This window comes from Amaranthus tricolor, chromosome 8 (genome assembly GCF_026212465.1).
Source record: "Amaranthus tricolor cultivar Red isolate AtriRed21 chromosome 8, ASM2621246v1, whole genome shotgun sequence".
In the NCBI taxonomy this organism is placed as follows: Eukaryota; Viridiplantae; Streptophyta; class Magnoliopsida; order Caryophyllales; family Amaranthaceae; genus Amaranthus; species Amaranthus tricolor.
Window position 1 is genome coordinate 31,239,595 of NC_080054.1, and position 19,795 is coordinate 31,259,389.

Here is a 19,795-nt window from a genome sequence, read left to right on the forward strand (position 1 = left end):
ATAAAAATAAGAGGCTAAGCAAGGGTATGGTTTCCCATCTTTAGCACAGCTCCATAAACAAGAATCTAAAAAATATAAGTGTCTGGCAGATATCCAGGACGATAGACTAGTTTAAAGAACAGGAGTTGAACTTCATAATGCAATGTCAAGTAATTGAACCACATATTGAAACAAAATTTTGAGCTAAAGTCTCAACTGCTGAGAAATTAAAAGCCATTTTAACACCATATTAAAAAAAGTTTATCTCATTACCTGTATAAATTCCTTCCATCCTGAAGGTTCAATCCGCTCAATTCGATCAACCAAACGGTTTTCTCTGCTCTTCAGGCGCCTAATCTTTCCAACAATTAACTTTCCCAGATCAACCATTTTCTTGTATTCTTTAAAGCCTTCTGTACGAGTTATCTTTTTCTTCAAGTGTGAAACTTTATTCCTTTGTTTTCTGTAGCATTCTACTGCCTCAAGCTGTGCAGCAGACATGTGTGATGCCTACCACAGAAGACACCATTGAAAATATTGTCTCAGGCGAAGCTCAACATAGATAAGAAAAACAAGTAGCAAGAAGCAGACTGCCACAAATGAATCTCCAGAATATCTGTCAAAATTAAAGGCCAAAGAAAAAAATAAGGATCAGCTAAAATGATTGATCACCTTATCTTCTTCTGATAAGCTACTCAACATAGGAATGTTTAAACTCCAAGACCATGTCTCCAAAGATCCTTCCATATGCCATAAACCTCCTAGCTCAGAATCAGTAAGTCTGGACCACTCCATTCCTTCCTTGTCAAGATGCATGGACATGATTTCCCTTGGCAAAGGATCACCTTCATTTAAGGCCATATTTGGAAAGCCCCTTTTGTATACTGTTTTGATCCACTTTTCAGTGAAAAGATACCAAGAATTGTCTGATCCAAGAGCCACATGATAAGAAGGCTCGAAAAATTGAAGTCTTTCAGAAGCACCAGTATGTGGTTCTGTTTCCACTATGTTTGACTTAAAGACATTATCCTGAACCTGTTCGACGGAAAAGATAAAATTTTACAATCAAGCTGATTAATTAGCAACAGAGGTGCCAGAAATAATCCAAGTCAAGTGATCCAAGCAGCTTAATCCTGTGACTATGAGGGCATCAAATCCAGAAAAATGCATCAGCCCAAGGAATCCCTTTCATTCAAATGGTTCACGGGAATAAGATATGCATCAAAGTTTATAAAATTGGAATAGATGTAACAACCAGTACTAAAGATAAAATGTTAGAAGTTGGAAAATTGTTAGATTTTAGTAACAAAGTAAGAACATTTCATTAAGAGATTATGATTCTTGACGACATGCTACACTATCTTCGTGATACTTAATTTCAATACACTATTTCATCTTGGCTTCAACAGGAGGGAAGTAAATCAGTTCAAACAAATATTTGGGAACCACCTCAACACATATGTAAATGCTTTAAGGGGGAAGCTATAACGCAAAGAATTCAAGAGCGACACATGATGTCGTAGCTAAGTAAGAAGCATTGATACTTACAAGATTCTTTATTTTCAATCCATCAAGTGAGTTGACCTCTGCCAAGTACACAACGACAATTGAGTGCTCAACACCATTAGTATCCTTATATTCAAGACACAAAAAAGGTAAGTTCCCGTTGCCCAATTCCTTCAATAGAGGCTTCATAGAAGACATCCTCTCCAATTCCATCCTTCGTCGAAATTCAAATCTGAGACGTTTTTCTTCCTGAGAATAACAAAGTAAATTTAAGCATTATATTGTACATCTAAAATGTATGCAATAGGAAGGCTAAAAAAAATGTATGTAATAGGATTCTGGATGAGAAGAAATAAACCACTGCAATCAATAAAGTTGAGGAAGAGAGCATTTAAATTTTAGTATTAACATTACAGTAATTGAGCTGTCATTTTCTATTAACTCTATATTGTATGAATCATTTCCAGTTTCGGAATCCCATCAGCAAGAAATAAGGAAACAAAAGCTCTATACAGTACCACATTGCTTTCTTATTGTTACAGCAGAATTTTAGCTGAATATCCTGATATGCTATTCGACTGCCATTAAAAATCACTCATATATATATATATATATATATATATATATATATATATATATATATATATATATATATATATATATATATATATATGTGTATATGTATATATATATATACATATATATATATATATATGAAGAAGTTCAGGTGAGAACCATCCTTATATAAGAACCATGAAAACCAATCTTCCTGACAAAAAAGTGTTACTTTTTTACTAAAAAGGAGTTACTTTTAGGCAAAAACGTATTACTTTATTTGAAAAAAAAAAGATGACACTTTTAGGCAAAAAAGCGTTACTTTAAGAAAAAAAGTTCTGAAAAAAAACTCACAATAAGGTGTTACTTTTAACATAAAAAGGTGCTACTTTCCGCAAAAAAAAGTGTTACTTTGTATTTATATTTTTTTCTGAAAGTAACACTTTTTTGCTATCAAGTACCAAATTTTTAAAAAAACAAAAGTAATATTTTTTTTGTCTAAAAGTAACACATTTTTATCGGAAAGATTGGTTCTCATGGTTCTCATATAAGCTTAGTTCTCACTGGAACTTGACCCTATATATATATATATGGGGAGCATCCTTTGTAAATTTATCTTTTCACTCAAACAGATGATTTTCTTTTTTTATACTTGCTACCCTTAATGATTAGAACTCAGAGCTCAACAGTGGTGAGTCCATACTCCTTGGTGCAAAAAAGGCCGCATCACATTACATCAGCCGCATTGTAAAAGTTTTCCAAAAAAAAAAAAACCGATATTTCACGTGCTAGAGTTGTTAAAAATCCGCATTTTGGGTCATATCAAGGGCTATCTCATACTTTTGACCAATATTTAGGTGTTATAATGACCACATCACTCCCGTTATTGCACCATTGTTCGTATACTGCAATCGCGACCATTACGCATTTTTGCACTATGATGACTAGATCAAGCTAATTAGTATTAGCAAATACTAGATCCTAACAGGAAAAAGAAAAAAGGGGTCCTTTTGGACTCTTCACAATAACATTAAGTGTTTTAAGCCCATTTGGCCATTTTACCATTTTGGTAGCTAGTAAAGAAGAATAGTGGAGCACATACTCTTAATTCTTCTTGCAAATCAGCAATCTCTTTGTAGGCTGATTCTGACAAAATTTTCCTGATTTTCCTATCAAAGGCATCATCACTGACTTCTGCACTTAATAATTCTATTTCCTTTTGAACTCTACCAAGCTCCTCTTTTGATGCAAGCATTACATTGCTTCCCAAGTAGTTTCCAAAACTTTTCTCCACTAATTTCCTCGCTTCTTCCAAAGATCGCCCCGCTTGAGAAATCCTGGTGCCATCTGCTTCATTTGAACCCCGAGTAACTTTTGCACTCTGTGAAAGGCTCCACCATTATTTTCAGCAAGAAAGAAGAGGTAGCCAAAGTGTAATAGATGGTAGCAGGAACATACCCCAAGAAGATTCAAAACCATTCCATAGGAAGCAGTAAACTGTGAAACAAGAGGTTCCACACCAGAAAATAGAAGCTCGCAGCATTCTTCAGCACCTTCATAGGGACTCTGAATAAGCACTACATGACCCCTATCATCTATACCTCTACGTCCGGCACGGCCTGCCATCTGAAGCAGCTCATTAGATCTTAACTGAACACGTCCAGCTTCACTCCTTTTGCTGAGAGATGCAATAACAGCTGTCCTAGCAGGCATATTGATCCCTGCAGCAAGTGTTTCTGTGGCAAAAACAACCTTGATGAGACCTCGCTGGAAAAGTTCTTCTATAAATGACTTCCACAGGGGCAGACAACCAGCGTGATGTGCAGCAACACCCCGTAGAAGACCCTTCACAGCAGATTCTCTGACAGCATCAGGATACTGAATACGGAATCGTTTCAGGGCCAGTTCTACCTCAACCTTCTCACAATCATCTAGAAGCTTGGAATCTTCAAGGTACTGAACAGCAGCATCACAACCTTTTCTGCTAAAAATAAACCAAATTGCAGGCAGCATATCCCTTACTTTAAGATGTTCCAATGTATCTTCAACTTGAGGAACCTAAAGCATCAAAGAATTTCTACACTTATTTCATCTTTAGTAGTCAGGAAAGGAGAAAAGGCAATAATCATTGAGTTAGATGAACAGAAAAGAATATTGGCTAGAATGCCATACTAATGAACGACGGATCATATTTATGTCATTTCTTGACAGAGATGATTGTCCTGACATGCTACCATACTCCTCATAGATCAAATCACTATCATCTTTGTGCCTTCTAGAATTTCTTCGTCTAGATCCCTCATGTTTGTGAGATTTCTCCGCTGAAGCATAAAGGCGTAGATAGTTGAGGGAAAGTCTCCTGTTCAAGACAGAGTATCAGTAAAAAGACAAGGCTTCGGACCACTTCCAGATGCCAAAACTACTAGCAGATGTAGAAAAAAATCAGATATTTGTGAGATGAAAAAACTCAGAAATAGATTGTAATCAGTAAAGCAGCTACGCTAATCTTCAGGAGCTCACAAAAGACAGGTTTTACATTATGTCCAGCCAAGTCGAATAGCTCTTATTCTTCACAATTTTTCTTTCATCAAGCAACTCAGCATACAAAAGTACACCGCTAATGACATTACTTACGTTTCAATTTCTTTAAATATTAATATAAATAATGAATATGAGGAGCATTTCAAGAAATAAAAAAATTATGAATATGAGGAGAATCATGTGTTAGCGTAGTGGTTGTGTGTTTTCCGTTTCACCCTTATGACAATTCGATTCTCACCACATACACGAAGGATTGATTCCCAATCCTCACTTACATGTAAGGATTCTCTAGCTTACCCCAAAAAAAAATAATGAACATGAACATACGATTGTAATTCAAAGAACTGCTAAATTAGATTACCTGTTCATACTTGTCCCTTTCTCATCAAGAAGAGGAAGCAAAGATGTGTTGGTAGAAAAATGCCAAGTCAATGGTACAGGTCGTTTCGACGATGTTACCAATTCTGTTTTACCATGAATCTACACAGGAAGCAAATATGATATCAGGCTACAAATTCTAGCTAAAAATAAAGGGGCATAAGCTGTTAAAATGTCTGCAACTGTAAATATGTGTGGATCATCTATGCAATTGAAATCCTTCAACTGGCTTTCAAATCCATTTATAAAGTTATTTAAATGATGGATACATTATTTTCATCTTAAGAAATAAGCTTCAGGAATAATAAGTCAAATTAGGAACAAATAATTAAGATAAATTCATACAAGGGACCGAAAGTTTGAATTTAATGGATTTCTCAAAGTATTGTTCTTGTGTTTTTACAATCTAAAGTTGCATCTATTCTCTCCATCACATTGACATTTTTCGCTTACTAATTTTTTGATGCTATCAACGTCCAATATTTAATTCAATATTTAAGAACTTATTTTTATTTTCCATCAAAAGCTCAAGGAAAATTAAGGAGAAGTGAGATATAAATAGTAGCCCATGGGCCATGTGACGAGGAGAGAAAAAGAAAGAACATAAAGCCCAAAAAAGAAATGTTGCTAGTAAAAAGAACCAATGAAGTATATTTAAGTTTATTCTTCTAGCATTAGCAAAATAAAGAAACAAGGCTATGCTTCAATAAAAATGTAAACCTAAAGAGTAGGCAAGTAATACAACTAGCCAATTATCCACAGTGATTTCATCATACACCAACAATAATACCTGTCCAATCCAACCAGCTAACTCATCTGGATTTGCAACAGTTGCTGACAAACAGATAAGTTGTACTTCTTTTGGGCAATAAATGACCTAATATAAAACAGAGATAGTAAGTATGGCACCAAATTTTAAGAAACAAAAATCAAATTTGCAGCGGGAAAATCAACATACTGTCTCCTCCCAAACAGTACCACGAGATATGTCACTTAAATAATGTACTTCATCCAAAACAATCACATCAACATCAAATAGTCCGCTTCCAGAAGAAACAACTCCAACACTGCACGATAAGAGCTAGAAGATGTCAAAAGACTAAAAAATCTGCAAGGGTTCAGGGTAGTATAAATCACATAATGTGCAAGCAGCCACCAAGAAACAACACTTTCCTATCTTCAGAGCAAAGATTATAACCAAGATACTGGCACTATCAGCCACATCCAGAGTGTAATCCCCTCATAGCATTTGTATGTACAATTAGACATGGATAAAACAAAAACACTTTATTGATGATACCTTAGTGGTGAAATGTGGCTCACAAACCTTAAATTTTGATTCACTAATCTTAAATGCACAAAGTAACTATGTTGCTCTAACTCTTCACTGTAAATGTCAGATAGTGCCATAGAGAGGATATGACAAGACACTTGACTTTTCAACTTTAAGTTATTGACCAGAAGTCCTGGATATATAAATTACAACCTTTTTTATAAGCATATTCATTAGTCTTAGGTGATTAGGGGAAGACAGAAGAGGCATCTGAACCATAAACTCCTACAACGCTTGAAATAAAGCGAGTTTAGGGCATATATGAAGTATATATGAGGCAGTATATTTTATAGAAGTAACCTGGAGGCTAGAAGGCCATTTCGACTCTTTTTTCAATAATGATCAGATATAGGGTTCAAGAATGATCAAATATAAGGTTCAAAAAGGTGAATTTTTGGCTCCCTGCATGTGTAAGATTGGTTGAATTTCCTTTGCCTTTCCGTCAGTTTGAGATGTTCTAACAGCTTATGTTTTGATTTGGAGGTCATGAAGTTGATTTGTGAAGCGATGAAGTCTTAAAGAAGTTCTGCAACTGTACTCTGTGACGTGCGGAATGTGGATGTGCTATGTGTTTCACTCACAAGTCACAATTCTGACTAGCTACAGAGTGAAGCAGAAATTCGGACGCTAAAACAGAAAGAAAACGGATGCATATCAGTCTGTGACCTCATTTTTATTTATAAAAATCAGAAGAAAACTAAAGGAGCAGTGTTCTAGTGCTACAGTCATGGGCATGAAGTGCTACAGCCATGTTCCATAGCCATCTAGCATAAACTTCCTAATGCCAAGGTTATTGAGCCTCTATGAATTTCTGAATCAACTCTGTTTTTGCTAATAACAGTGTTAATCTTTGTATGGAATAGTGGCATTGGCTAGGTTGTTGCCACTTTTTGGTATTAGGGTAATGAAATGTTGATTTCATTAATGTACGTAATCTTACCTTAGTAATCCATTGAGAATTTGTGATTTCTAAAGGCCAAATTAGAGGCTATTCACAGTTTTAGGCCTTTAATTATTGCCTATGTATATAGCAAATAGATCAACTTGTAATAGAAAAGACTAAGATAAAAAGATATATGGGAAGCTTAAGCTTGTATCCTTAAGGCTTGACGGGATGAATTTCTGTCTTGAGGGAACTTAATTTTTCTTCATCAGTGAACAAATTTTTTATTTTGTTTCTGTTTCTTGTCCTTAAAATCAAAGATTGTGTGTGGGTTTTTTTATCCTTTTTGTGGAAAACTAATCCTAGTGAGCATTTCCTGGACTCCTGGGTCCACCATTTCATTTACTTAATGAACCCAGAAACATCATATATTACTTATTATTTGTTTCCTTGTCCAAAGTGCATCTTATAGAGCATTCAAATTTTACTACCACCAAGACACACAACAAAGGAAGATCTCAAGGAAATCTTTGAAGTAGAGAAGGTTAGCTCTTAAACGTTTTGTCAAATGAGCTCTAGCGTTTTCAAATTTGTAAATAGCTATTAAAAATACATGTGAATTCAATATCAATTGCTCATAGAAAGTGTTTGCTAAAGCTAAGATTAAAAAAGGTGTACAAATAATCCGACTCTCATCGATCAAATGGAGGTCATCACTCACAAACAACGACCGTGTTTATCGAATCTTCCAATTACACATTTCAATCAGCTTTTTCGTGTGTTATCAAATACCAAGACCATTATTAAGGTAATACAAAATTATAACTTAAAACCTAAGGTGCTTTTCTACTTAATGGAAAATTGGCCTGTTAAATCAGCAAAGTGAGCTCATGTATCTCCCTCTGGTTTGTGAACTCATGTATCTCAAAGTGACCAGCTAAATCAGCAACAATCCAATTTTATAGTCATAACATCAGCAAATTGGCTAGGCCAAAACTAAAGGAACTAAAACATATACTATGCGGTTATTAAAGAAAATAGGTACCTTTGATACAACATGTTCCGTAAAATTTCTGTGGTCATGATCAAAACTTGAGCATCTTTATTAATAGCAGAATCTCCGGTCAAAAGGCCGACATTACTATCTCCAAATGTATCCCTAAAAATCACGTCCAAACAAACATTACATAGCCTATAACATTAGCTTTCGCTATTTATGTGTGTTGATATCGATTTAGTTTTATTAGTATTTTTTTTCCTCAAATAAACAATCAAATACCAAAATTATGTAAACTAAAACAAATTCTCAAATACGAGAACACAAAGTACATACCGAAATTCGCGAAATTTCTGGTTTGACAATGCTTTAAGCGGAGTTGTATAAAACAGCCGCTTTCCTCTAGCAACTGTGGCAACTGCCGCTGCCTCGGCTATCAAAGTCTTGCCACTACTTGTCGGCGCAGAAACTACCACAGAAGAACCTCTTAAAAATGCTTTTATCGCCAATCTCTGTACTTCAAAAAGATACATAAAAAAACATAATTTAGTGCTGCAAATTTTTAAGTTATGACGAGAAACAAATCCTCAAATAAATTGAATACTTAAGAAAATCAATTCAACTAAACCTAAGTTCAGAGATCATAAATCTCAACAAAATACAAGATTCTGAAGTGAATTTGATTCTTAAAAAATCCGCCAAATTAAACCTAAAATTTATCAATTCGGAAATTGTAAAATCAATCAACAAAGCAAAAAATTCTGAACTTAATTTTATAGTTAATCGAACCTGAAATTTATCATAAATCAATCAACAAAATACAAAATTCTGAAGTGAAGTTGATACTAAAAAAATCAGCCAAATTAAACCTAAATGTCATCAATTCAGAAATCGTAAAATCAATCAACAACGTAAAAACTGAACTTAATTTGATACTGAATCGAACCTGAAATTTATCAACTCGGAAATCATATATGGACGTAAGTTCATTGACGTCAATAATTCCAGCACCAAATTCTCTAACTTCATCACAAAATTTCTGAACTCTTTGTAATTTTGTATCATTAGTACTCCACGACGACGCAATTAACTCCTCATCTTGAATTTCTAATTCATCTTCTTCCTCCAATTCGCCGGAAATTTCCGTAGCGTCTCCGGAATCTTCGTCGTATTCCTCAGCAGCTTCATCATCGTCGTCGTCGAATTCATCTTCTTCGGCGTCGGAAAGTTGGTTTTCAACGGAAGAGAGTGATTTTGATGAGTTGTAGAGTGTTTGAAATTGAGAATTGCGAGGTAAATTGAGAGAATACAACCCTAATTTTGGGAATTTGAGAGTTGAGGATGAATGAGGAAAAAGAAGTGTGAAGGAGGAGAGAGAAAGAGGGAGTAGGAGTGTGTTCATGGCGCGGGAGATGTTGCTGAGTTAACTCCCTTGCTGAAACCCGCCGATAATATCTTAATCTCAAATTTACAAATCATCGAAAATGTTTCTTTTTTTCTTTTTTTTTGTTTTAGGAATTTACACATGATAGCATTCATCGTTTATGAAATGCCAATATTTGTGTAAGATTTTTCCACGTAGAAATATCTAGTTTATGCTTTATCTAACTGTCTAATATTTTTCGTTAAATTTTTGTTAATTTCCGTTTTAGTAGCCAATTTGACGTTTCTACACTTATTAAATGTTGATTGTTGTCTTTATAATTTGCCCTAAACATTTGAGAGCATTAATGCATTAAACAGTGAATTGCTACCTTTAACTTTGTGGCATATCAGCGGCAAGCGCGCAAGATATGTATCGACCTTTAACTTTCATGGCTCAATGGGCTCAAAAATGCCCGTTTGGTTGATGTTAATGAAGTAATGGAAATGAAATGTTGCATGACTAAAGAATGGTAATGGAAGATAATATTCCATTGATTGCATTTGGTTGTTAGTAATAAAAAATTGTAATGACTTTTAGTTTCATCATTGTATATATGTATCTAAAAGCATTATTATATCTAAATTATTCTATTAAATGATTCTTTTTTAATAATAATATTTTTTTTTGGATAATTACATACATTACCTTTTTTTTCTTCATTATTTTTTTTTTCTTCAGCTCAAAACAACATTACATTATTTTATTACCAAAGTAATACTTCATTACCATTACAGCCTAATACCAGGTTGTTTGATGGTAATAAAAATGACCGTTTTTGGTAATTTCATCACCTTATTTTATTACCATCCATTACTTATTAAAGGCATCCAAACAACCAAATTTTTTTACTTAATTTTATTACCATTACCGCCCTCTAATACCATGTACCAAACGGGCCGTAAGATTAATAGTCTAATGGTCTTAAGTTTTTTTTTTCTGATACATGATCAGTAATTGATCCATTTAATATCATAATTAATACTTTTAAGATCAAAATTGATTTCTTTTATAAGTTATAACTGACCATCTAATTGATCATTATATATATATTGATAACTTTAAAGTCAAAATTAATCACTTTTAGATTAAAATTGATATTATTTATTGATTTTAAAAAAAAATTATAACTGATAGTTTGATTATCACTTTAAAGTCCGAATTGATCACTTTAACGTTGAAATAAAAGATTTTAAAATAATTGATTGATTTAAGGTTATAGATTTGTAAGTAGAAATTAATCAGTTTAATGTCAAAATTTAAATTTTAATTTTTAATTGATCTATTTATGGCTTACTTTAGGTTGAAATTGATACATTAAAGTCAAAATTAATACCTTTAAGGTCAAAATTGTATTTTAATTCTTTAATTTATGAAATTTAAGAACTTTTTATTTTTCAATTTGTGGCTTTTGGATCGATCCATAAAGACGGTCTCAATTCGCAAGTTTTTGTGTAGGAAATTCTTGATGGAGCATAACTTGGGGAAAATCGAATAAAATAAACTTTTTTAAAAAAATTCAAAATAAATTTCAAGAAATTTTAATTTTCAAAATAAGCCTCTTTATGTCCGGGTTTAAGATTAGGTTTATTCACTTTTATTAAGAGCAATCAAGAGAAAAAAGTAACATGATCAGGTCTTGTACGAGATTGTCTCATTATAGTGAGATGGACCCATACAAACAACCATAATCATTTACACAAAATATTGTATGAGACGGTCTCACCGTAAGACGCACCCATACTTGGGTCAAATAGCCCAATAACAGAAACTTTTAGCATAATGGACTTTTTTTATTGACTCGTCTCATGGTGAGACGGACTCATACAAGAGAAAAAAACAAATAAAATTTGTTTTTTCTAATTAATTTTATAAGAAAAAAAAGTTGGGTTAGCCCATATTAAGCCATCTCATCGTGGGATGGTCTTAATAAAAAATTTGTCAAAAATATAATCAATGCAAATTTCTACATGGTAACCCTAAGTTTTTGGCTTTTTTGGGTGGTAGACAATAAATTCACGTGGTGACATTGAGCTTATAACGTTTTCTTGTGATAAAAAAAATGTTAAATTTTTTGTTAAATTAAGTACTTATTTCGAACCGATTACGTCTATTTTTTTTGAAAAAGGGTAATTATGTTTAGAAAAAATAGTGTAAAATTTTTAATAATACTCCCCTTTTGTCTATCAAGGGGAAAAGTTGGAAACTTAAGATCACCACCGTGGATTAAAAAAACATTTATCTACCACACGAAAAAGTCGATAATTCATAGAATAGGCTCTCTCTTGAGAGACCTTTTTTTCTAAAGACGGCTCTTAAGAGCTCAACCCACATTCCTTCTTTGGTAAATATCTTAATTTAAAAAAAACTATTTTTTTAAAAAAAATATGTAGAAAACTGCTTTCTTTTTTGGAAGATGAAAAGTTTTATGATTAACTACTTATTCCCAAGCAAAATAAAACATCACTTAGTAATAAATTAAATTTTTTTATTTTTTTAAAAAAGATTAAAGTTTATCAATGGTGGAAAACAGTAATGTTGAAGATGACAATTATGGCTAATTTTTATGATTTCGGATTAAAATAATATATTTTGAATTATAACATAATATATTTGGGGTTTCAATATAATGTATTTGGGGTTATAACAGGATATATTTGTCATTATAACATAATATATTTGGAGTTATAACTCAATATATTTGGAATTAAAACTTAATATATTTGAGGTTTTATAACATAATATATTTGCTTGTATTATTATAATATCAATTTTGTAGTATTATATCACAAATATATACTTTTATAAACCCAAATCTATTACTTTATAACCGCAATTATATATATATTTTGTTATAACCCCAATCATATTATGTTATAACTCCAAATATATTATGGTTATAACCCTAAATATATTATGTTATAATTACAAATATATTATGTTATAACTCTCAATATATTATGTTATAACCACAAATTTGCTTTTATTAATTTCCCTCAAACAGTAATATTTTCTTCAACATCACTATTTACACAATTGATGAAACTTAATTTTTAAAAAAATCAAAAAATTGTAAATTCAACTAATATATAACACAATCAACCCAAAAAAAATGAAAATGAAAGCTTTAAACGAAAATGATGAAATATAAATACATAACTTTGATGGTTTTGCAAATGTTGAAGAAAATAAACAACAATGAAATTTGAGAGAGGAAGATGGATATAGAAAATCACAAATGGAATTTGAGAGAGAAAGATGAAAAGTTTTATGAAGGAAGAGAAAAAAAAATTGAAAAAAAAAATTAAAAAGTATTATTTATAAAGTTTAGTTATTATTTTTGCCCCAGCTTAAAGCGTATTTTAAATATAAAATTTCCCTAAAAACAACGTTTATTTGCTCATTATATTTGCCCTAACAATGGAAAATTCAATCGTGCACGGTGAACTCGTGCAGTGTCATTCTGTTTACCTTTTCATTCTTCATTCATATATTCCCTCTTCAATTGAACCCCAAACTAAATTCCATTCCCTCTCTCTTTTCTTTCTCTGTAAATCCATTCAACAATGGCGCTTCTTCACCACCTAACCAAGCCCAAAACCATAAATACCATCCTCCGCCCCTTCACAACCCATTCCCCACATCCCTTCTCCACCGATTCCTCCAAAACTCTAACAATCGAAACCAGCATCCCCTACAAATCCCACATAATCGAACCCCCATCTCGCTCAATCGATACATCGCCCTCCGAACTCATGAAATTCTTCCGTGATATGGCTCTTATGCGTCGTATGGAGATCGCATCCGATTCTCTTTACAAAGCGAAATTAATTAGAGGTTTTTGCCATCTTTATGATGGTCAAGAAGCTGTCGCGGTTGGTATGGAATCCGCAATCACGAAGAAAGATAGTGTAATTACAGCGTATAGAGATCATTGTATTTATCTTGCTCGTGGTGGGACTCTTCTTGGTGCGTTTGCGGAATTGATGGGAAGACAAGATGGGTGTTCGAGAGGAAAAGGTGGGTCGATGCATTTTTATAAAAAGGATTCTGGGTTTTTTGGTGGACATGGAATTGTTGGTGCTCAAGTTCCATTGGGGATTGGACTTGCTTTTGCTCATAAGTATAATAAAGAGGAGAATGTGAGTTTTTCATTGTATGGAGATGGTGCTGCTAATCAAGGACAATTGTTTGAGGCTTTGAATATGGCTGCGCTTTGGGATTTGCCTGCTATTCTTGTTTGTGAGAATAATCATTGTAAGTTTGATATGGTTTTTTTTGCTATTCCCCACCGTTTTTTTTTGCTCTTTCCATTTTGCTTTTTCATATTTCAATGTAAATTTTAATATTTTAAAATTTGATATTTAAGAAATACTCTCACTCCTATATGAACTTTCTTGGAATTTTATATTAGTTTGTATTTCTGATGAACTTGTAGGTTATTGAATTGGTTTGTTTTGTGCTGTGTTGGTTCAAAAGGATTTGTGTCTTGATTAGATGTTGGGTTTTGAGGTGATTTGCTTACAAAAATTGGTTTTTAGGCATGTTCATATGACAGGAACGTTTTTTTTTTTTTTTTTTTGATGTGTTATTGGCTAAGAGGTACTTCACTGCTAAATAATTAGCTTTCCCAATTTGATGTTGTTTTTTGAGGTGTGCTGCTGCAAAAAGATTAGTTGTTTCAATGTGATGTTGGTTTTTTATGTTGCTTTGCTTAGAAAATACGAGTAATTTCACTGTAATGTTAAGTTCTTGAGGTGTGTTGGTAGGAAAAGATTTTTTGATGTGATGTTGGTTTCTGAGCAGCATTTAGATAAAATATTTGTTTTACTGCATGATAGAATGGACTTATTAGCTGTTCAAGGTTAAGTGTTTCTTGAATTAGAAAAGAAATACTGTGAAAGAAAAGGATCTTGGACCCTCCAGTGGTGAAAAGAGGTGTAGAAGAAGGTATAGAAACAAAGTATGGATATACAGAGGCAAAAAGATCAATACTTAGTTGAATAAAGCACGCAACATAAATGGTGTCTTGGACACTTGGACACAAAAGCAAAAACATCAATGCTTTGATGAACAAATCACAAACAACATATATGGTGTCTTGGACACCTTCCCTCTATTGGGATTATGTTCCACCACTTACAATTCTTGATCTCACATTATTAAACTCAAAGTTCCCTCCTTTAACGATGTTCACACATGCTAATACAAGAAAGACACTCTCGGCTCTCCTAAACTTATTTTCTCTTGTATTCAGCCTCCTAAATAAGTATTAGAACCCTAGCACAAGCACAATATGTGTCACCAAAGAAATCAACAATCAAAGAAATGCGTCATTAGGTCCCTAAATGCATGTGCTTGTTCGAGCACACTATATCAAAGTGCTATTGATGTTTGCTGCACTCAACGACTTGTTCAAGGCGGTCATGTTGCAACCCCATATTTGATTTTTTCATCCTCATTGACAATGTATGCCATGGAATGAGCAATGATGTGATTTCTAGCTTGGTCTGCCTCTTTTACCATTATTTCATATAATGTCCCCACCATTTTACTTATCCACATATTTTTTTTCATTTTCTCTCACTTTTAATCTTATCCTCATTAGCTGATTTTGCTGCACCATTTCTTAATCGTTATGCAATTTTATGCTGTTGCAAATTAATTTTCATGGGGGCAGTTGGAGTGTCTTAGTTCATTGGAGATTTTTGGAAGGTTTTGGGTTGCATCATGGGAAATATGAAAGGTTGTTATCATTGAATTGATTTTGGTGAAATTTTTTATCCTCACTCACATGAAAAAAAAGGAAAACTTTATACTCCCAAGGACATGGGATGCTAATGTTTAATTGTAGTAGTGAAGAAAGGTGCTATTTTTTTGAGATTGAAGGATTCAGTTGCATCTTTGTTGCCACTGCTGATGTGATGAGAACATCATTCACTACTGATTTGTGTCTAATTGGGTGAGTTGTTGAATGTGATTGGGGACCATTCTAACCAATTTTATGGGTGATGTTAATTGATTCATGACTTACATTTTCTTTTTTAGATGGTATGGGAACTGCAGAATGGAGGGCAGCAAAGAGCCCAGCTTATTACAAACGTGGGGATTATGTCCCTGGATTAAAGGTATGCTTATTATGCTATAATTTGGATTTTGCATTTGGTTGGCCATTTTATTTGTACTTTGTAAAGCAACATACTGTAGCTCTAACTCCTTACTCAAATACTATAGATGATATATCAATTTTAATAGAAGAAGGAAAGGTTTGCAAAAAATGACAAGTGAAGATTGATACGATGAATTGGGATTTATGTGAGCAAATGTTGATGGATTGCAACAAATGGATGAGAATATTGTGTCTGATCATTGAAACTTTATTTTCTTAGTTGTAAGTTAGTATTAGATAATTAGATTGGTGGGATTAAGTGTAATTTTTGTGATAGATGATCTCTCACGTTGATTTGTTTTTGTTCATGTTACCGACCCTATATGTTGGGAATAAGGCTTTGGCTGTACAGTTGTTAGGGTCTTTGGTTTTCGTCGCTAGTCTTATCATGACAAAGAACTTATGTAAATTTTGTTGATAGCATGGCGGTTACCCTTGGCTCAGCTTGAAAAAAATTATATTAGAGGTAGTTTGGTAAGGGGTACTGAGCTCTACTCCCTCCATAACTGTGGCTTTGGAGTTTGGAATATGGACTTAAAGAGGATAGGGGACTGAGAGTGAAAGAATTACTTAAAAGTTGGGCCTAAATAGATAAATGGGGAAAGTGTAAAGTACGTTATAGAACTAATAGAAATAGAAAGTTTAACTTTTCTTTATAATTAGAGTGAGTGAATGAGAACATTTAGTTCATTTAAGCATATTCTTTGGTGGTGCTAACATGTTGTCCTTACCTTGTGCTTCATAAGAACAATTGTTTTGCACTGAAAATGTTTTGTTGGGGTGGAATAATGTCTAATTAGTGTTGGTTATTTCTAGTTTTCTATCTATATTAGATTTCTTGTACATATTCTGATACTTGCAATCAATATAATTCGAAACTTTATTTTTATAGGTTGATGGTATGGATGTATTGGCCGTGAAGCAAGCTTGCAGATTTGCTAAGGAATATGTTTTGAAGAATGGGCCTATTGTAAGTTTTTCTCTTTGTTTGTCTTGATGATGCTGAGACTTGTTATGATTATGCTTCTTACAACTCTTGTTACATGCAAGGCTTTGTATGCCTTGTTCTCCTAATCTGATTTGTTTTAGATTGAATTTATTTATCAATACTAAATTGTGATTGTTAGACTGATTTTTATTAATAACATTGAATAGTACTTGATGGTTTTTATTTTTATTCTTTGAAGTTGTATTTTACCGATTCTCTATTATATTTGTTGTATGCAAGTATTGATGTTTACAACTCATTATTGCTTATAAAAACCTATATATTAACTTATTTTCATTATTTTTAAGTTGGGAAACAGGAAATATTCTTAGTGCTTTCTATTTTTTACTATGTGTGGTATGTATTTTAAAATCTTTTTACCTTTTCTTTATCTTTAGATCCTTGAGATGGACACTTATAGGTATCATGGACACTCCATGTCTGATCCTGGAAGCACTTACCGAACCCGTGATGAGATATCTGGAATAAGACAAGTAAGCAAACTGTCTAATGTTTCTGAAAAGAACTAAACTTCATTTGGCTATTTATAATGTATATTTTGCGTTTCATGACAGGAACGTGATCCTATTGAGAGGGTTAGGAAACTGATATTAGCCCATGATATTGCCACTGAAAAGGAGTTGAAGGTAAACTTCGTAATAACTAATAAGTTTGATATTATGTTTCAATGTAAGTTGTATTAATGTTTCTATCTTGGGTTTAATGAATAAAGTACACTTTTGCGGTGAAGTTATGACTTTTAGTCATTTCCGATTTCCCACAAATTTTGGGTTCTCGTTTTCTTACTTACTCTCTCTTTTGCATCTGACGATTCAGGATATTGAAAAGGAGGTTAGAAAAGAAGTAGACGAAGCTATTGCTAAGGCTAAAGTAAGAATTTTCTTCTATGTTGTATTTCACAGTTCCACATAAACATCATCTCTTTCTTTTATTCATTTTTCTTGAGATTCATGGTTCCTAACTTGTTTTCTATTTGTGATTTGTAATTTCAGGAGAGTCCCATGCCGGATCCCTCTGAGCTTTTTACAAATATCTATGTGAAAGGTTACGGGGCAGAGGTGAATTTCTTAAAATATTTTCTTCCTTGAATTATTATTCAGTCTTTTTTAATGGCATACAAACTGTTGACATGTTTTGATGTTTAAATGGTTATGTTTCCTCAAGTGTCATCAATAACCACTTTTTTGCTAGTAATTTATATTAATGAAAACCTGAGCTTTATAGTGTACATACTTTGGAGCAAATGCTATTTCAAAGAGAGGAGATTGGTTTGATAGAGTGCATATTTTACTTAAAAGTAGATTTACAGAATATTTCAGTGATAAGATAGATAAATCGCAAATGTTTGGGTTATGAGCTCTAGTGGTTGATAGGATAAATTTTCATGTTGAAAATATTAGGGTCTTGCCTTCTTGGTGATACTGAAATATTAGGATCTTAAATGTATAGAATGATATTGAAATAAAAGAATCATGAGATACTATGTACATTTGGTGATACTATGGAATAATCCTAGAAGTTTGGGTTATGAGTGGTGGGCAGGATAAATTTCTTGGAAAATATTAGGTTTGTGCCTTCTCGGTGACAATACTGAAATATTAGAATCCTAATAGTGTAGAATGGATCCCTTGTAAAAGCCTATTTCTAATTTAAAATGTTAAATGATTTTGTGGGATATATTCAATTGATGATTTGAAGGCTTGTAAGTTACTCAAGTTTCCATCTTTTCCATTAGATCTTACTTTTGCCTTAACTCAAATATTACTCGGTGCCATGGGGAAAGGTCGCCGTGAGTGGAGGTGGGGGGTTGGGTAGGAGCAGGAGTGGGGCTCATAGTGCAAAAAGGCAATAACGATCACCGTTGCGGTGCGGCAATGGGGATGATGTAGTTACCGTAAAAATGAAATATCGGCCTATACTATCATTTGGAACGACCTTAAATGCGGTTTTTCTTGCACCTTATTTTTGTTAGTGATAACAAAAGATGTTCCTTTTGACTCTCTGTAGCAGACACCATCCATAACTTCACATAACTATGAAGTGCGCACACAATTGAAATATCATGGTTACGAGTTTATCTAATAACAAGCCATTCAAGTAATAAACAAACTCGAATGGCTGGCATGGAATATGCTCTTGATATTGGGCATCAACCATGATGATTAAAAGAAGCCATCCACCTTCTACAAAGAGCCACTAGCCTCCTCTAGATCTGCTAGTTGTGTTTCTAGTTTCCATTGTTCAAGAGATTTTAAGATGGCCTGTATACTAGAGACTAATTTTGTGTTGTGAGATCCTATCTATGTAAGGCTGTCCATTATCATTAAGGTTGCACAAAATCAAGTATTTTGCTGTTTACTTGTAGCTAGAGAAGCACAGTTTCTTGGTATTGAAAATTAGGTAGTGTGAATTTGCAAGTTGTCTATCTTAGAATTGCTGATGTTCATCAATTAGTTTTTATTTTTTTATTTTTTTTTTATCTAATTAGCTCTTGTTTTAATTGACCAATATTTTCTTTTGCAGTCATTCGGCCCCGACAAAAAAGTTCTCAGAACTACACTACCATGAGCAAAGCTTGATTTTCTAATTTAAATAAAAAAGTGACGAGATGGAAATCTCAAAATAAAAGGTTTTGATCCAATTTTTTTTGGCGTGTGCTATTTCTATTGTTGTATAGGTTTTCCTCGCTCTTATTGATCAAGGCAACCACCTAATTGCAGTAGATAACAACACAGCTTTGGACTCATAACATGTATTCGTTTGCAGAACTTAACGTGTGCTCAGAATTTTTTTTTGATATGTTGCTTTGATCACAACTATATACCAAGTCCAAAGTTTGACTTCTCTATGCTAATTCCCGTTATACGAATAAGAAGCGAAAATATTGCTTCTGGCACAAAAGAACTGGTTGATTATTGTGTTATTTTTCTTTTACTTGATATTTTACCTTAACCTCATTTTATGAGCCTTTCGATTCTTGGTGTTACGTATCATTTTTTCGGTTTTTAATTGACGAAATTGT

At 33.1% G+C, this 19,795-nt stretch overlaps 2 protein-coding genes across 2 annotated transcripts in view; one reads left to right on the forward strand and one right to left on the reverse strand.

Moving 5' to 3' along the window:
* Positions 1-9,700, reverse strand: part of LOC130821278 (DExH-box ATP-dependent RNA helicase DExH15 chloroplastic) — a 14,754-nt gene extending 5,054 nt beyond the window's left edge. Inside the window, exons 1-12 of the mRNA XM_057686973.1 lie at positions 9,119-9,700; positions 8,509-8,684; positions 8,221-8,334; positions 5,918-6,026; positions 5,750-5,836; positions 4,943-5,061; positions 4,213-4,399; positions 3,499-4,098; positions 3,143-3,421; positions 1,528-1,734; positions 652-1,014; positions 253-489 (exon numbers count right to left, since the gene is read on the reverse strand). Coding sequence (XP_057542956.1) covers positions 253-489; positions 652-1,014; positions 1,528-1,734; positions 3,143-3,421; positions 3,499-4,098; positions 4,213-4,399; positions 4,943-5,061; positions 5,750-5,836; positions 5,918-6,026; positions 8,221-8,334; positions 8,509-8,684; positions 9,119-9,574 — 2,934 coding nt within the window. The 5' untranslated portion in view covers positions 9,575-9,700. The remainder of the gene's footprint in view (positions 1-252; positions 490-651; positions 1,015-1,527; positions 1,735-3,142; positions 3,422-3,498; positions 4,099-4,212; positions 4,400-4,942; positions 5,062-5,749; positions 5,837-5,917; positions 6,027-8,220; positions 8,335-8,508; positions 8,685-9,118) is intronic.
* Positions 9,701-13,019: 3,319 nt separating this feature from the next.
* LOC130820965 (pyruvate dehydrogenase E1 component subunit alpha, mitochondrial) lies at positions 13,020-19,741 on the forward strand. Its single transcript, XM_057686538.1, has 8 exons — positions 13,020-13,852; positions 15,644-15,723; positions 16,657-16,734; positions 17,151-17,246; positions 17,328-17,399; positions 17,590-17,643; positions 17,766-17,831; positions 19,297-19,741. Exons 1-8 carry the CDS (start codon positions 13,162-13,164, stop codon positions 19,339-19,341), a joined length of 1,182 nt encoding a protein of 393 aa, XP_057542521.1. The 5' UTR covers positions 13,020-13,161; the 3' UTR covers positions 19,342-19,741.
* Positions 19,742-19,795: the final 54 nt, after the last annotated feature.

Excerpts from the sequence above, each read along its gene's own strand:
- LOC130820965 (XM_057686538.1), top strand. The coding sequence starts at position 13,162 with ATGGCGCTTCTTCACCACCTAACCAAGCCCAAAACCATAAATACCATC. Across the intron at positions 16,735-17,150 it reads TTTTGAAGAATGGGCCTATT|ATCCTTGAGATGGACACTTA; the intron begins GTAAGTTTTTCT and ends CTTTATCTTTAG. Across the intron at positions 17,400-17,589 it reads CCACTGAAAAGGAGTTGAAG|GATATTGAAAAGGAGGTTAG; the intron begins GTAAACTTCGTA and ends CTGACGATTCAG.